The 17,347-nt window shown below is 41.0% G+C and overlaps 1 protein-coding gene, 1 non-coding gene and 1 pseudogene across 2 annotated transcripts in view; all 3 read left to right on the forward strand.

The window, feature by feature from the left end:
- Ush2a (usherin) overlaps positions 1-17,347 on the forward strand; it is a 663,496-nt gene that overhangs the window by 451,182 nt on the left and 194,967 nt on the right. The window contains 6 exon segments of the mRNA XM_075987373.1: positions 771-810; positions 812-931; positions 3,566-3,584; positions 7,187-7,396; positions 8,714-8,916; positions 12,945-13,057. Of these exon segments, the coding sequence (XP_075843488.1) occupies positions 771-810; positions 812-931; positions 3,566-3,584; positions 7,187-7,396; positions 8,714-8,916; positions 12,945-13,057 (705 nt within the window).
- Positions 13,710-13,817, forward strand: LOC142859279 (U6 spliceosomal RNA). Its single transcript, XR_012912186.1, has one exon. It is a non-coding gene; the product is annotated as a U6 spliceosomal RNA (small nuclear RNA).
- On the forward strand, positions 15,466-15,646 carry LOC142859260 (U2 spliceosomal RNA; annotated as a pseudogene).

Genomic DNA, 17,347 nt, shown 5'->3' on the forward strand with positions numbered 1-17,347 from the left:
CATTTTCCTACTCCGGCAATTTTGAACCAAAAAGATAAAGCCACTGGGCTCCTGCTTGGAAAACCCAAAGAGATAAAGAATTAACAATTTAGTATGTACTCAGGAAGTTCCTATCATGTTCTGTATCCGTGTTTCTCTTTTGGCAAAGGGTTGGTCCACTTCCTCTGTAGTGACTCAACTTGTCAATGGGACCCAGCACACCTCGCTGGTACTAAACTCTCAGAGGGGCAGTCTTGGGCACTCTGCTCACAGTTGAGGTTTCCTTTAAGCTTTTATCTGCCAGCCAGTGAGATCCCAAGGACAGAGAAGAGGTATAGGAAAATGATAACTGAATCTGATCTTTGAAAATGGATGAGTTTCTCTAAAGAAGAGCATAAAACTCCCTGGATGGTATTGGGACAGAGTGCTGGCAGGCTGCCAGCCTTGTAATTACATCGCGAATTGAGCCATAATCCTCCCTGCTTCTGAAAACAGTAAGAACAGGGAAAACGATAACCTGCGTTTACTTAAAAGACTGACATTTGCGTACGGCTTCCAAATAAACTGTTTTCCTGGTGCTCTGGTTGAGACTGGAGAGTTACGGAGATAATGGCATGTTTTGTGTCAGAAGAAAGGAAAGCAAGCCTTTCCTAGCAGGAAAACGAGACAGAACATTTTGTGGGAAAGAATCCTTTATTTTGTGAGAAAAAAAAAATGATCAATGCATTTCATCTTCTATAGAACATAACTTAAGTGCCTTTTTTGTTTGTTTATTTTAATAAAACCTTCAGGTTTACAACGTACGAATATAATCTCTTTGTACACAACAGCGTGGGTGGGCTTTATACCAAGCCAAGAAGTGGCAGTGACCACCTTAGCAGGCTTTCCAGAGAAAGGAGCCATTGTCACCACGAGCGTCCTTAACCGCCCAGCCATAGATGTGAGAAACCGAGTGAGAACACCTTGCATGTCTCTCTTTCCACTGAGTGTTAGCACGCATGTTGCTTTCTGTTACTGGGATGGAACACCACGAGCAAGGCAGCTTAGAGAAGGAAGTGTTTATTTGGGGTGATGGGTCCAGAGGATTGGAGTCCAATTCTCCAGCAAGGCCATACCTCGCAAACCTCCACAGCAGCACCACCAACCTGGCACCAAGTATTAAAATGCTTGAGAGATTGTGGGGGAACATTTCTGATTCAAACCACCATGGCACACTAACAGTGAAGGCGCCAAAGCTATGTGCATATATGTCCACATGATGTGGGATTCCCTCTATATGCTATGAATGTGTCTGGTTAATGAATAAAGAAGCTTCTTTGGCTTGTGTTAGGGCAGAATAGAGCTGGGCAGTAAAACTAAACTGAATGCTGGGAGAAAGTAGGCAGAGTCAGTGAGAAGTAGCCACTGCAAGAGACAGATGACAGATGGAAGGATAGAACCGTACCTAGGCCACAACCACGTGGCAATATATGGATTGATAGAAATGGGTTAATTTAAAATATAAGAACTAGCTAGAAGTACGCTTAAGTTATTGGCCAAAGAGTATTGCAAGTAACATAGTTTCTGTGTGATTATTTTGGGTCTGGGCAGCTGGGAAACAAATGAGCAGCCTCCACCAACATTCGCATATACAGATGTGCTTATGTTCTCGAATCCAGGAGCACATGTATGTGGGCAAGTGTGTGTAGAAGCCAGAGGTCCACCAAAGGCAGGCTTCTTCTGGGTGTTTCTCCCACTGTCCTTGAACTCATTAATTTCCTAGCAAGCCTCAGGGATCAGCCTAACTCTACCTCCGCTTTCCCTGTACTCCATCAGAAGCAGACACCGCCATGCCCAGGTTTTATGTGGGTTCTGGGAGTGGTACTCCAGGTTCTTGTGCCTTCAACACCTCCTTTCAAGGAGTGTTGAAAGAAAGAAAGGCCATGCCCAAAGATTCTTCTCCAGCATGCTCCAGTCAACTAAGTAACCCCTACCGGGTACCAGCTCTTCAAGGGTTCCCTGTATCCCAATACTACCAGAGGCTGGGAACCAAGCCTGGGGTGTGGAGGCCAGAGGGACATTATGTATAAGAGCATCCACTGTGTTGATCTATGCTTCCATCAAATAATTCATTTTAAAAAAATCCTAGGGCTTTTGTTAGTTTGGATTTTTTTTTTTGGTTTCTTTGTTTGGTCAGTTGGTTATTTGGGTTTTTTTGTTTTGTTGTTGTTGTTGTTTGAAACAGGGTTTTTCTCTGTGAAGATTTGGAGCCTGTCCTGTAACTCCCTTTGTAGACCAAGGCTGACTGCGAACTCACAGATATCTGCCTGCCTCTGTTTCCTGAGTGCTGGGATTAAAGAAAGGCATGTGCCACCATTGCCTTGCCGTGTTTCTTGGTTTTTAATGATCTGTGGCATTTGGATTAGAATAATTTGAACTATTTTAATGGGAGATTTTGAGTTAATTGATCTTATGCTTACCTTCTGTTACATCTTCAAGAAAAATTGGTTTTATCTGAAGTTGCATTTATTGTGTGTGTGTGTGTGTGTGTGTGTGTGTGTGTGTTTCCACCCGTTCTACTTTTCCTCCTTGCTCCACCTTGCCCACCAATTCATCGTAAGAGCATGCCCATAAATGTAGTCACCCCCCCCACACACACACACCTTGTGATGCTTGAATACTAAAGTGAAGATGTGGCTGTTATGTTCCTGCTCGCGCACATCCTCGGTGATATCATCGCATTCCTGAAGTCAGCGTGCTTATAGAAGCTGACAAACCTAATAGACCTGAAGCGGCCCGCTGAAGTTTCATTACCTCAGTAATCAGAACCTCTGACCTTCGGGATGTAGGTAATGCAATCTGCTCTGATTTCCATTCATACCTTGGAAATTTTTCAGAGAATTCTTCATGAGCAAAAGGTTAACTCTGAGAAGGGTCATCTGTGAAAGCCTGCTGCAGGATCCTGTCCCTCCTCTGGGTGACCTGCTGTCTTAAGTCAATTAACTAGTCACTCCTCTGCGAAAGAGCTGCCTGTTTGCTCAACTTTCATTTGGATGTTTTCTCTTGCTTGATAGAAGAAAAATTGGTGCATAACCTAATAAGTTGGACGGTACAAAGCTGTTGTTTAGCACATCGTGGCGTTAAAAAATTTTAAGAATAAATTTTGACACCTTGCTTAATGAACATCATCTTTTAAAATGTATGAAATAAGTGTGTACACACACACACACACACACACATTTCATTCATTCTGGGCTGGGAGCTGGCTTGGAGGATAGTCCCAGCATACCTGCATGAGAGGCAGGTAGGAGACTCCCCTGAAGCCCCCAGTACAGTCCATCTGGTAAACAGTGGTGAGCAAAAGCAATATCTCAAGGTAGAAGGTGGCCACCAACACCCGAGGCTGTCCACTGGCCCCCATGCATGCCCTCTGACCTGCACGCACCATAGTGTACACTCACACGAACCTGCACATGTACCCCCCCCTCACACACACACACACACACACACACACACACACACACACCTCACACACACACACACACACACACACACACACACACACAGATTATAATAAAAGACATGCTTTTTCCTCTTCTGTGATTAGTACAAACGCAACATTCCTGGTAAATTCTTACAATCACAATTTAACAAAGAGAAGCCATCTGATGATGTTTTTATTTTTATTGGGACACAGGCAATATAACCTGCTTTTGTCTCCATTCATGACCTGGAAGCTTTTCAGATAAGTCTCTGTGAGTACAACGGTTGATTCCAAGAAGGGTTGGCTCAAAGCCTCTGAAAAGCTGCTTGACAATTCGCCTGTTTCCATTGTATATGTTTGTCATGGAAAATAAAAACAAGCCTTGTGATTTCTGACTTTTGCAGGGGGTAGGTGGGTAGACAACATAAACTTCTGCACCAAGACTGTCTTCTTTCTCCATTCTCCTCCATGCCTAATGCATGGGGGAAAAGAAAAGTATGAGTGTCTGTCACATTTATCCACCAAAAGATTTTACCCAAAGACAATGATCTCCACATTCATTTTAAAGATTCATTTTTATTATTTTAAGTTAGTGGGCATTCATAGTTGGTAATATCTTTTACCCTTTCCCATGTTTTATTTTGCATATAATAAGCAATTAATGTGCTCTTTCCTTACTTATTGGAATTCTCAGTGTTTGGTTCATAATTTTCATTGTTATTTAACACTTACAGAACTATTTTCTCAAAGTGACTTCACTACTTATCATCAATCCTTAGATTTCCCCGATCCTAGATTATGGGTTTCGATTTACCCCTCTGTCCTCTGGTTGATGATTGCAGAGGGTTTCATTGTGGACATCGTTTGTTATTTTACTATTATTGTTATGATAGTTTTTTGTTTGTTTGCTTTGTGCGCATGCCTGAGTTCTCCAATAGGGTCTACGGGAAGCAAATTGAGGGAACTGATTCTCTCATTCCACCGTGGCTCCAGGGATTGAACTCGGGGGGTCACATTTATGTAGCTGATCCTTCCCCTCTGAAGTATCTCACTGGATCTTTTTTTTAATGTAACTGTATGTTAATTTTTGCCTATATAGGATAATATTACTTTCATGTTTACAAATTCTTTTAACTTTTGTCAGTACAGAAATATCTTTGCCTTTTTTGCACACAGATGATCATTTAGATGTATATAAAATTCTTAGATCGAATATTTTCCCTCAAAACAGGCTGACACTAATCTATTCTCCGAAAACATCTGATACTTCAGCTGGGCCTTCTGGAGCTTGTCTGACACCCCGCCGCCCCCACCCCTACTCCCGCCACCATGCTTTGGGTGTGGACTTTCCCCACCAGCTCCTATGTTTGAGCACTTGGTTACCAATTAGTGGTGTGGTGTTGCTGGGCCCTAATGGCTTCCTCAGGAGAGGGGTTGAGAAGGTGCATCATCACAGCATAGACATTGGGAGCGGGGTAAAAGGCAAACAGCAGACTCGCTTATCAAAAGTGGGGAGAGCCTTGCTTTTCCTCCTCCCAGCACCCAGACCGTACTCTGACCCATTGACATTGCATGGTAGCCCCTTACTGACTAGGCTCTATCAGGACCTCTGACAGTGCCTATTCCTAGGTCCTCAGGTAGCATCACATGGTTGGCCTTCATTGGCTGGGCAAAATCAGGACCTCTGACAGTGACTATGCCTAGGCCTTCTGGCAGACTCCATGTTTGCTCATCTCTCGGCCTTGTAGAGCTTATTTTCCTCCAGTGTAGTTTTGAAGGTTGTGGAACTTTGGGGTCACAGTGCCTAGTTGGCATAAATGGCTCATGCAGAGCTGCTTTAGAGGTTACAGTCTGGTCTTCAACCCCACCCCATTGCCTGCTTCCTGATGAAACAGCAAATGAAGAGGCTCCACCGCGTATTCCTGCCTTCTCCACTGTGAGGGACTGTATCCTCTGACGCTAAATCAAAATCAATCCTCTCAGGTCATTTCCATCGGGTGTTCCATCTCAGCAGCAAGGCCAGTAAGGAGCATATCCTACTGTTAGGATTCTACACTACAATAGCTGCCCTCTTGAAAAAGACAGAGGTAGAAAGGTGACCCTTACTGTCCAGTTACACCACCTGTTTCTAGTCTAGTCACAAGACCAGAGTAGCATTCACAGAGGGTTTCAGTAGCAGGACTAACCACAACCTTTGTCCTCATTCCCTGGGTAGCTTGTAATTCTATTAAGTGGGCTGGCAAATGGAACCAGGCTTGGAATGGACAGGTAAAGGGGTTTTCTTCAGACTTTGACATAATATCCATGCTATCCTTGAATGTACAATGTCAGTTTCAACACATGTAGTCTTTGAATCTTTGTGTGCTCCTGATAAGCATCTATAACAACTAAAATCTGTTTAATTTTGTGTTAGATGGAGTATTCTACCTAATTGAACATTACCTCCAAACTGAAACCTTCCTCTAGGAATAATGGGGAACCCATCAGCCTCAGGAGGAAATAGAAGGTCACATGCTCTGAGTGACTAGAAGATTCTGGAGGGTCCCTTCCAATAATACAGAAGAAGAAAGCAGTTGCTGGGTGTGGAGATTCTGGGCCAGCCAAACTGGGAAAGGAAAGATATATCCAGACAGTGGAGTTGCCTGGAGCCTGGGAGAACAGCCCCCATGGTTGCCAGATTTGGGGTCCCTCAGCCATCACAGGGAAGATTTCCAGAAATGCAACTGCTTTTGGGTTACCTCTGCTCCTTACCAATGACCCCTCACCCAGACTCCTATTAGTGGCCCAGAGGAAGAGAGTACTGCTTCAGTAAATCAGGCTTTGGTACAGTTGGTACTTTATTGTTTGGTCTACATGGGCTCCCTTTCTAGGCAAGTAGATTGGATGTGTTGTGTCTTCCTAGGAAGACTGTCATATAAGAGTTGGGAAGTACTTAATGTCGTAAAGGTTTAACTTTTGAGTGAAATTTAAATTAGTTGGGTATCAAGTAGCGCAAACTTGGCATCTAAAATGCCCTCCATGCTGTGGAAGAGCCACAGATTAGTGAGTGATATTCCCGTAAACCAGTGAAGAATATCTCAGTGAGAAAAGCAGCTTTCTCACAGACAATCCACCCAGCTTTACTGGATTAGACCAGTTTCATGTGAGCACAGTTGGTGACATCAGAGAAAAAAAAAATCACCACACTCTTCAGGGTTTCCCAACTTAATTAACAAGCCTCCTGGAATAAAGTCTTCCAACCACACTGGCATACCCACCTTTTAAAATATTGCTGGAGACCAAGCAAAAGTAGTACCATGGTTAGGGGGAAATAATCAAAATTAACACTTGCTGTTTACGCATGAACCCAAGACGTTAACATAAAAGAGTCCTTGAAAAAAGTCATGAATGTCCTCCATGCTGCGTTACTTTCCATCCCACCTTCTTTGAAAATAGTCATATTGATATTGGGAAGGTTATTTGAATAATTATAAATAACATATATGTGTGTATACATGTATATATTTAAAGAAAGTGTTTAAAATATTCTCAACATGACTTCTTGATTATAGAATGAAGCGAAAGATAAATTTTTTTAAAAATAAAATCTAACTCCACCAGTTTCACCAAAAAGAAGATTCTAGAGCCTTTTATAAAGCTGAATTACCATCCACTTGCTTCTATTTTATTCTAGAAATATTTAGCAAGAGAATTTATTCTGTTTCCCACCTGCCATGTTTACAATGTTTTATTTTTCATTAACAGCTTTTCAAGATCTCCAAGGTGATGTGGAATATTACATACTGCTTTGGAATTCTGGGGCCTTGAACAAATCCCTGAAAATCTTCCCAGATGTTGATTCTCATGTCATTGGCATCTTAGCTCCAAACACAGAGTGTCAGATTTTCCTCTCGGTCTTCAATGAAGCCCGTGGAACCAACAGCACAGTGGTACACAGGACCACATGCAATGAGGGTGAGTAAAGATGCCAAGAGGTTCTCAGCTTAGTGATGCCGATGGCATTGATTGATCCGTTCTGGAACTGAGATCAATCATCTGTCCAGCTTAAAGGAAGTGGGTAAAAACCAAAATGCTTACCTGCTTGGTGTCAACTGACAGACAAATAAACCTGTCCCCTGGAAACAGCAGTGTGGAGCTGTAATAACTGTAGTAACTGGACCACCAAACCTGTTCCTCTTGTTCCTTTCAGCGCAGTTTAATTGGGAGCCAGTTCACATCAGCAAAAGGTGATATTTAGAGAGATTTTCTTCTCTAAGATTAGCCCTCAATAGCAGTGTGCTTTTCAAAATGACATCCCAGCTCAGGAAGAGCCCACCCCAAGTCACCAGAAAACACTAGGTGCAAGTTCAGCCTCAGAGAAGAATTGCCTATGTCTGGGTTTCTAAGCCAGTTAGCAAAGGAGAGGAAGCTGGAGAATCAACTTGTGAGTCGGAAATGAGCCTGGGATGGTCTTTCTAATCTTTCTGGCTTTCTATGGTCTCATTATAAACATTATAATATCGTTACCTCCCAAGCAAGTGTTCCAGGCCATTAGCAGAACTCTTTAAGTAGGGAACCCATTTCCCTTTGTAATGCCAAAGGTCGGCACCTTTTGTTTATAAAATAGGATGAACCACAAGGACGATTTTTCAAATAGTTACGATGAGTTTTTATGATAAAAATAGGCCTTTGCATAGTTATTTCTGACATGCTTGAATAATTGTGTAATTTAATGCTAAGTGAGATTTTTTTCTAATGTTAGATTTCATCATTACCTATGGTAATCAACACTCAAAATCATTTACATAATGACAATATTGCACTATTGCTTCATATTGCTTGAGTTAGAAGCTAGTAACAGCAAATGATTTTTCACATCCCAGTAGCCTTAGTGTATTTGAATTGTATTTTATTTTATTTGACTTAAGGAGGAAATTCCCCCCTACCCCTAGAAGACTTAAAGTGAAAGGTTGAAAAAAACAACAAATATCAGATCTATGTTTCGAGGTACAGACGGGTGAGCAATTTATCATTTATATCCCACTGGCCACATAGCATCGGAGATTAGTGCTACGCTGGTGGTATGAAGCATTTTGCCACCAATGCTTACGGTTTCTAACTGGGAGCGTAATAGGCCAATTTGCAGAGGACTTCAGACTGTGCTATCTTCATCATAGGAAAGTAGATGCGCAAGGATCTCTTTGCTGAGCCTCCATACCAATCTGCATGTAGTTTAACAGGAGCTTTTGCAGAGACAGCTGGGGCTTATTCAGGCTCTTGCTTTAATTCTAGAGCCTCGGGGCATGCTTCCTCCAGAGGTTGTCATCATCAACAGGACAGCTGTACATGTCATCTGGACATCCTCTTCAAACCCAAATGGCAGTGGCTCCGAGTCTTCCGTCTACGTAAATAATAAGCTCTCCGAGCCTGGAACGGATGTGCCGGGGCTGTTTATTCGGAAAGGCCTGTCTCCCGTCACTATCTGTGACATTCAGGTCAGAACGTTGTTTTGTTTCTTTCTTTTTTGGATGGTTAAGCTCATGGATATGTTAAATAAAACATGCTAAGCGATGTCTCTGTGTGCAGGCTCTCTGTCCTGGTTACAGATTATTGTTTATTTGATGGGAAAGGGAAGGGAGAAGAGGAAAATTGACCAGAATGAAAACCGTCAGCTGCAAGGGCTTTGCAGACTCGAATCCCTGGAGAATGGTTCTCGGTGCTGGTGAGAGAGAGGATAAAATGCCCACCAGCGAAGTGAAGTTGGTCAAATGGTCACCAAAATCCAGTCTTCCCAGTTTATCTTCTTTCTCGACCTTTTATTGGTATCAAAATCAGAATTAACTTGTAGATGAAGAGATTTGTCTCTTGGTTTTGTTTGCTTGTTTTGTTTTTTTCTGCCACTTACTCGGGGAAGTAGCATAGCTCATTGGGTGTCGGCTGTCCCTTTTGTAAAGGCAAGGCATGGTTAATGTGAAATAGTCTGTCCCCCACTAGCATTTCTGATTCTGAATGCAACAGGAAAACATAAAAAGTTTTATAAACACTCCACAGGATTTTAGCCGAGGACGGAAGAAATGAGTCTGCTCAGCACGCAGCAATCGTTCCTCAGCCTCACCTATGTGGCAGGGCTGCATTTGTACTTGGGAGTCTGGGACCTTCTAAGTCCATGCCTCCTTCCCTAGAAGAATATTTACTTATACACTGACATGGCAAATTTATCACAAAATTCAGAGAGTTCACTGTTTATCTGAGGCCAAGCCTTTGGACCTCACCAAGGTCTACTGACTCTGAAATAGGAGGAATAGCAGAACCCAGGAGTATATAAAATCTAATGTCCTGCAGGAGCTGAAAAATCTTGTGTGAATGTCAGACACACGAGATAACAAGGCCAAGGGAATAAATGAGTGAAGAAAAGATTTCAGAAACTCAGCATTTATAGAGAAGACGGCAATTTAGTAAATTTTTAAATAATCTATGCAACTTCTAAAATTCATGAGCGTTTCATGAATAATTTCCAAAAGGCATTAAATGCAGGAATTTTATTCGACCCCAGAAACGTTTTGCCGGGAGTGCTATGTCTGCCCATGTTACATGTCGTTTTCCCATGTCTGAGAGTGAAGCATGTTTATTCGGCTACAATACTCTGGCCATCCCTACTGTGACCCATGGACTTGGCTTCATAAGCAACAATAGACAGAGGGGGGAAAGGAAACAATAGACACAGAAAGAAAGCTCCGTGGGTTGTGTTTTCAGTTCCAGCAACCATGTGAGCGCATTAGCATGACACGCGTGGGCTGACGTTTGCACTCTCAAGCCGTAGAAGAGCCCACGCTGATAAGTGGACCACATACAGAAGTCAGGCCTCGGGTCAGCCCTGTTACAGCATGTGCAGCTCAGTCTTGGCCTGTAGAACAAGGCAAAGCTATCACATTGCATGCCCTTTTCGTCATGTGGAAACCCTCGCTCGCCCTGATGGATTGGTTCTGTTGTAGCCAGAAGAAAACACATTTCAACCAGACTTATGTCTTTGAAACAAAGACAGAATGTCAAAACTGAACCCAAAATTTGAGTTTTTTTCCTTACTGTCTACACTGTGGATTTTTGTTTTTGTGGTCTAGTATTATCACAGTTGGCATATTTATGTGTGGCTGGAAATTTGAAAGTTAAGTTTTAGTGCCTTTTTTATGAAGTCAAATGTCATTTAAGTCAACATTAAACAAATGTACCTAATATTTGAATGAAACTTCTCTAGGTTTACCTCTTCCACAAAACAACAATTGACTTTAAAGCTGATCAAATACCCAGGTATCTCAGTGGATAAATTTTTTTATGTTACCGTTTCGAAGGCAATCATAACTTTAATTTTAAGACTTGATTTTTAAGTTCTTTTCAGGTAAACATGTTAAACCCCAATATGTAGATTTCATTCACATGTTATAGTAGAGAGAGACTCGGGGTAGAGCCTGGGAATGTAAATCAGAAAGAACGAAACACAGTGCTGTGCTTTCCCAACTTCAACAAAGTATTTTGGAGAAACACAAATAGACCCAAGTAGCTTTGTCCTTCCATTTAAATGGAATATTTAGCTGAGAAAGCAGTAGGATGCAGGAAAGCCCCAAACAAATATTAGACCGTCTGACTACCTTCCGGGTCTCCTGGTTTCTCTGCCTCCTTCTTTTCAGACTTGCTAAAATGTAGGTCTGAGGACTCCTCACATGTTCAAGCTAAAGAATAATGAATGTGAACACAGAATGGATTTTACTAGAGGTCAGACATAATGGCAGTTGGGAATAGAGAGAGCCTGGGTAACAGGCGCCCAAACTGAGGAGCAGTAAGTTCTGGTGTTATTAAGCAGAGTAGGGGCTATATCCACAATATTCTACTTTATTGTTAGCTAGAAGGGATGAACTCAAGCTCCAAGCAAGAAGAAGCTAGGAAGCAGCACCATTCCCTCCACAGACTGTTCATTGTGTGCTGTAACACATGACACATAATCACCTGTCAAAATGCATCACTCACCCTACAAACCTGAACTATGATTGTGACATCCAGAAGGCAGTGAAAAGTTCTTTGGTCAAGAGTCCATCAGGAATATATTGTGTATACTGAAGACATAATGAATTTGGTTGGGTTACTCAGGTTAATCCCATTGTGTACCAAAGCGTGGCACCTTCCAATTTGCGTAAAATTTATATTATGATTTCTATCACATCGTATTTTTAAGATAATCTATCTTAAAGATATTTCTTGTTTGTACTTAATCATAGTGGAGGATCTTAATAATGTTTAAGTCTATAAGATGTTATCACAAAAGGCACCGTTGCAATTTTCAATAACATGATGGTACACTGTAGAAAACCTGTTCAGTTCCTGTTTAGACCCAACAGTTCTGGGAACAAGATGATGTCTCCAAACTGCAGTGTGGATCTCATCTATCTGGCTCCAAGTTCGATGCAAAGACTCGGAGGATGGTTTGGCTTAAAACCGCAGCACCAGAATACATTGGTGTCTAAGACATTGAATGTCAGTTAGCACAAGAAAGGGTATAGTTCAGGGGCCGCAGAGAGGGCTCTGTGGTTGAGAACACTTGCTGCTCTTTCAGAGGACTGAGATCTCATTCCCAGCTCTCACATCAGGTGGCTCACACCCACACAGAACTCCAATTCCGGGGGATCTGACACCCCTCCTCACCTCCACGGGCACCGGCAAGCACATGAAACACTTCTGATGACACACACACATTTTTAAAATAAATCTTTTATAAAAAGAAATACAGCCGAGTTTACCCTTAAATGTTATGTGTGGTGGCTGGTCCACCAGATATCTCCTGTGTATCCGCTGCTCTCCTCCCAGCCACCGGATACACTCCTTTGGGTTACTGATGTTTGATGGGTCCCATTTCCAATCCTAAGTTCTTCCACCCTCTCAGTTTTTATTCTAACTAGGTGGCAGAATTAAAGGGGTGAGTGATGATCGCCTGCTTGATTAAGGGGACAATACTATTGCTGCTGGAACAAATGGATATAAAATAGCTCGGCCCTATTGGGAGGCTTTCCTGGGCTTCATTTTTCTCCCATTAGACATTAGCATTTGGGCGATTTGTTGCAAAGTGTCAAGACTTCCAGGAGATATCATCATTACAGCACATGGTTATAGATCTGGAGAGCGCTATGCAAGGATAACCTATTAGGCTTGTGAATCACCACCTAAGCACTCCCATCCTTTGACTACTCTGAATAGATTAATAAGCCCTTCTCTTTGTGAATGGTCAGAATTGGAGACCAAACATCGCCATGTTAATCACTAAATCAATTGTCCTGAGTCCTGAGCCCAATTCCGTATTCTGTTCTGAGTTCATCCCACTGGATTCAATTCAAATCAAAAAGAAGAATATTTCCTAAGCCCCTTGAGGCTATAGCAGACTTGAAGAGATTCATATGAAGAAGGGGAAGGTGGATTCAGTCTGTTGCCGGTCTGTTTTGAAGATGATTATATTTATTCCTTTCCAAACTAATCTTTGCAGGTGGAAGTCTGTACAAAAGATGCCTGCACGAAAAGCAATGGAACCCAAGTCAGCACTGCGGAAGATACTCCAAGTGACATTTCAATACCTATAATCCATGATATTACTTCAAGGTACCCAGCTTTTTATCAGTCAATCTAAACAACTTTGATCATAAGAAATGGAAGCAAATATCAAAGAAATCAGTTTAGCCATGACAATCTCACTTAAAGGCTGCTGTAAGTATGGATGCATATCAAATTTCTTATATTTCTCAGGTAATCTACCTGCATACCAGAAGCATTAAAACCTGATTTCCTGATTCCATATCTCTTGCCTAGTCATCTATTAACAGATATCTGAATGTAAGAATTTGAATGCGAGAGGGCCTCTTTATTTGAATGTGTCCTTTAGTGCATTCTTTTGTGAAGCAAAATTCTGATTTTAACTAGAATGACCACTTTATAACTGAATCTCTTTGAAAATATTTGATTTCTCTATCTCAGATTGCCCTAAAGCTAAAAATAGGTCTCAGATAAATAGAGCAAACAGTATTTGGATAGCTGCTAACAATTTTATCAGAGTTTTAATAGAATCCCTTTCTTTACCCTTTCCTTGCTCAGAAATTACCAGAGGTTGAAAGTGGGGCCTTTAATAATTCAGATTCGGGGCTGGAGACATGGCTCTATAAATTCAAGGCCAACCTGGTCTGCAAAGCAAATTTCAGGAGAGCAAGGGCAACATAGTAAGGCTCTTTATCAACAAATAAACTAAAAATTAGAATAAGTGCTTGCTTTGGCAGCATATATATTAGAATTATAATGATACAGAGACTATTAGCATGGCCTCTGCACAAGGAAAACACTCAAAAATAGTAATAATAACCCAGTGTTAGCAGTAATAAAGCTTAATGTCAGATTTATTTATAGGCTATTGTTGGTGTTTTTGATTTTAGCCATTCTGACAGGTGTAAGATGGTATCTCAGAGTTGTTTTGATTTGCGTTTCCCTGATCACTAAGGAGGTTGGACATGACCTTAAGTGTCCTTTGGCCATTTGAACTTCTTCTGTTGAGAATTCTCTGTTCAGTTCAGTAACCCATTTTTTAATTGGGTTAATTAGAATTTTAATGTCTAGTTTCTTGAGTTCTTTATATATTTTGGAGATCAGGCCTTTGTCTGATGTAGGGTTGGTGAAGATCTTTTCCCATTCAGTAGGATGCCTTCTTGTCTTAATGACAATGTCCTTTGCTTTACAGAAGCTTCTCAGTTTCAGGAGGTCCCATTTATTCGATGTTGCTCTTATTGTCTGTGCTACTGGGGTTATACATAGGAGGTGGTCTCCTGTGCCCATGTGTTGCAGACTACTTCCCACTTCCTCTTCTATCAGGTTTAGTGTGGTCGGATTTATATTGAGGTATTTAATCCATTTGGACTTCAGTTTTATGCATGGTGATAGATATGGATCTATTTTCATTCTTTTACAGGTTGACATTCAGTTATGCCAGCATCATTTGTTGAAGATGCTTTCTTTCTTCTATTGTATATTTTTAGTTCCTTTGTCGAAAATGAGGTGTTCATAGGTTTGTGGGTTAATATCCGGGTCTTTAATTCGATTCCATTGGTCGACGTCTCTCTTTTTTATGCCAATACTAAGCTGTTTTCATTACTGTAGCTCTGTAATAGAGTTTGAAATCAGGTATGGTAATGCCTCCAGAAGTTCCTTTAGACAGAGACCCGCGTCAGAACAAGGACTGAGCTCCCAAGGTTCAGTTGAAGGGCAGAAAAAGGGAGAAGATGAGCAAGGTAGTCAGGACCGCGAGGGGTTGGTCCACCCACTGAGGCAGTATGCCTGTTCTAATGGAAGCTCACCAAATACAGCTGGACTGGGACTGAAGGAGCATGCTATCAAACCGGACTCTCTGATGGTGGCTGACAATGGGGGCTTACTGAGAAGCCATTGTTAAAGGCACTGGGACTTGTTTTTACTGCATGTACTGGCTTTGGGGGACCCTTGTCTATTTGGATGCACAGCTTCCTAGGCCTGGATGTAGGGTGGAGGGCCTTGGACTTCCCACAGGGCAGGGTTCCCTGCCCTCTCTCAAGCAGGGAGGGGAAGGGAGAAGGGGGAGTGGGAAGCTGAGAGCCAGGAGGGGAATGGGAGGAGGGGAGGAAGTGTAAATTTTTTAATGGAAAAAAAAAGAACTCCACAAAAGAGGGTTTCCACAAAATACACTTCAGAGTACTTTTTACTCCTCTTTTCAAAAGTGAGCATATCTATCCACAAATCATCTGCTGGAAAATAAACTCTGTTGATTGAAAATCAAAAAAATAAATGAATAAAATAAAATAAAAAAGTTCTCTCACTACTCAAAAAAAAAGATTTATTTATTATGTATATAGTGTTCTGCCTGCAGGTATGCCTGCATGCCAGGAGAAGGCACCAGATCTTGTTATAGATAGTTGTGAACTACCATGTGGTTGCTGAGAATTGAACTCAGGACCTCTGGAAGAGCAGCCAGTCCTCCTTTTAACTGCTGAGCCATTGCTTCTTGGACTTTTGGCTAAGATCAAGTGTAGCATCTGTTCTTGTCAGTTTGGTTGTGTCTTATACAGAACAGAAGACTTGCATTTCAGTGGATTTGGCTTGTACACTTGGTATTAAACACAAGAACTCCACTTTCCCTAAGCTTAGGAGCTGCTTCTTTACTACATAGGAATTCAAGACCATCTTAGGCTATGTGAGATCTTGACTAGAGGTGGGAAGGAAAAAAAAATCTCCTAAAATAAGTATTATATTCCTCCTATTCTTCTTCTTCTAGAACATTTGTCTGATTATATTTTGAATTTATGACCATGCTAATTAAACTGATGGGTGGGACAAGTTCTTGTTAGTTTTATTTTGTGTTGTTTTATAATAAGTATTTCGTAGTTCCAACTCGATTTATTGCAGTGACTATTTTTTTCTACTGAAAACGTAAGAATGCTGTGAAAAGTGTATATAAACATACTTTAGGGGGCACTTTTGAATTTTCTGCTGAATTTACCAATATGCCTGCCAGATCCCCAGCACGGTGTACTGCTGATTGTTCCAGATGCATAGTGCCCTGTGAAAACATATAGCCTGGTCTTCCGTTTGAACTTCCTAAAGCTTGTTTTGGCTTTTCTTTTCCCTTACTTTTCCATATAGATTTTGGAAACAGTTTATTAATATCTACAAAATTCTCTGTGGTTTTAATTAGGACTGCATTGACTCTGTGAGTCACTTGGAGCAGAATTTGTGTCTCAATAGTATCTAATCTTTCATGTATTAGGCGCAATAAATTGCTTTTGTGCTTGATACATTTATCTCATCAACATTTGATAGAGCTCAATACACAGTAGTAAAGGTATTTTATTAGATTTGTACCTAATTGTTTCCTTTTAGGGGTACAATTATTAATGTTCCTTTAAGTAAATTAAAATTTAATTGTTTGTTATTGGCGTGTAGAAAGACCATTGATTTTGATATAATAAAACTCAGCTCAGCAACCTTGCTAAATTTATTATGAGTCTTGGGCACTTGGTTGTAGATTGCTGAATTCTACATGGATCTACAGAACAAACTTAAGGGCACTTTCAGCCCTTTACCGTTAGTGAGGATGTTTGTCACCTTTGAAGTTTAAAGAGAAAACCTTTTATTGGGTTGAAGAATGATCTTTTAGTTCTCATTTTCTGACATTTATTATAAATATGTCACATGGTTTCCTACATCTTATATTTTTGGGTGATTAATTATGTGTTGATTTAAAAGCTATGAACTAGTCTACTGTCTCTGGGTAAGCCCTGCGTGGTTGCCATGTGGTCTCCTCTTTACATGTTGCTGGGAGCTGCTTGCTGTGATCTGCAGGTGCATCCACCTATCCTCACAGAACTGCTTCCACTCTGCCTTTTCTTCTAGCAAAGCCTTTACCATGTTTGACCTTGACCATCACGCTGATTCTGTGGCTATAGAAGGATAGCCACTCCTTTCTTTACTCTGTAGACAAATTGGATAAAACATGTTTTATGTATTTCTTAAATGTTGGTAGAATTCACCAATAAAACCCACTTTTACCTGTAATTTTCCTTGGAGAAAGACCTTTAACTTGGAATGCAATTTCCTTAATCATTTGGAGTTTTTCTAGATGTTTCCTTTCAGCTGAGCTTTTTGATTTTAATCTTGAATATGCAAAGTTGGTCCTTTTCAAACCACTTGACAGCATTATGATCAGAACGCCGTTTCCAGTGTACCTATTGATTGGTTTCCTTCCATGGTAGAGTCTTAGAGGTCTTTAATTTAGTAGATTTAAAAAAAAAATACCTCTTGATTTTATTGATGTTTTTCTGGGTTTTTTTTTTTCAGTTCTTTGAGAATTTCATACAATGTATTTTGATCATAGTCAAC

This window comes from Microtus pennsylvanicus, chromosome 10 (genome assembly GCF_037038515.1).
Source record: "Microtus pennsylvanicus isolate mMicPen1 chromosome 10, mMicPen1.hap1, whole genome shotgun sequence".
NCBI classification, from domain to species: Eukaryota; Metazoa; Chordata; class Mammalia; order Rodentia; family Cricetidae; genus Microtus; species Microtus pennsylvanicus.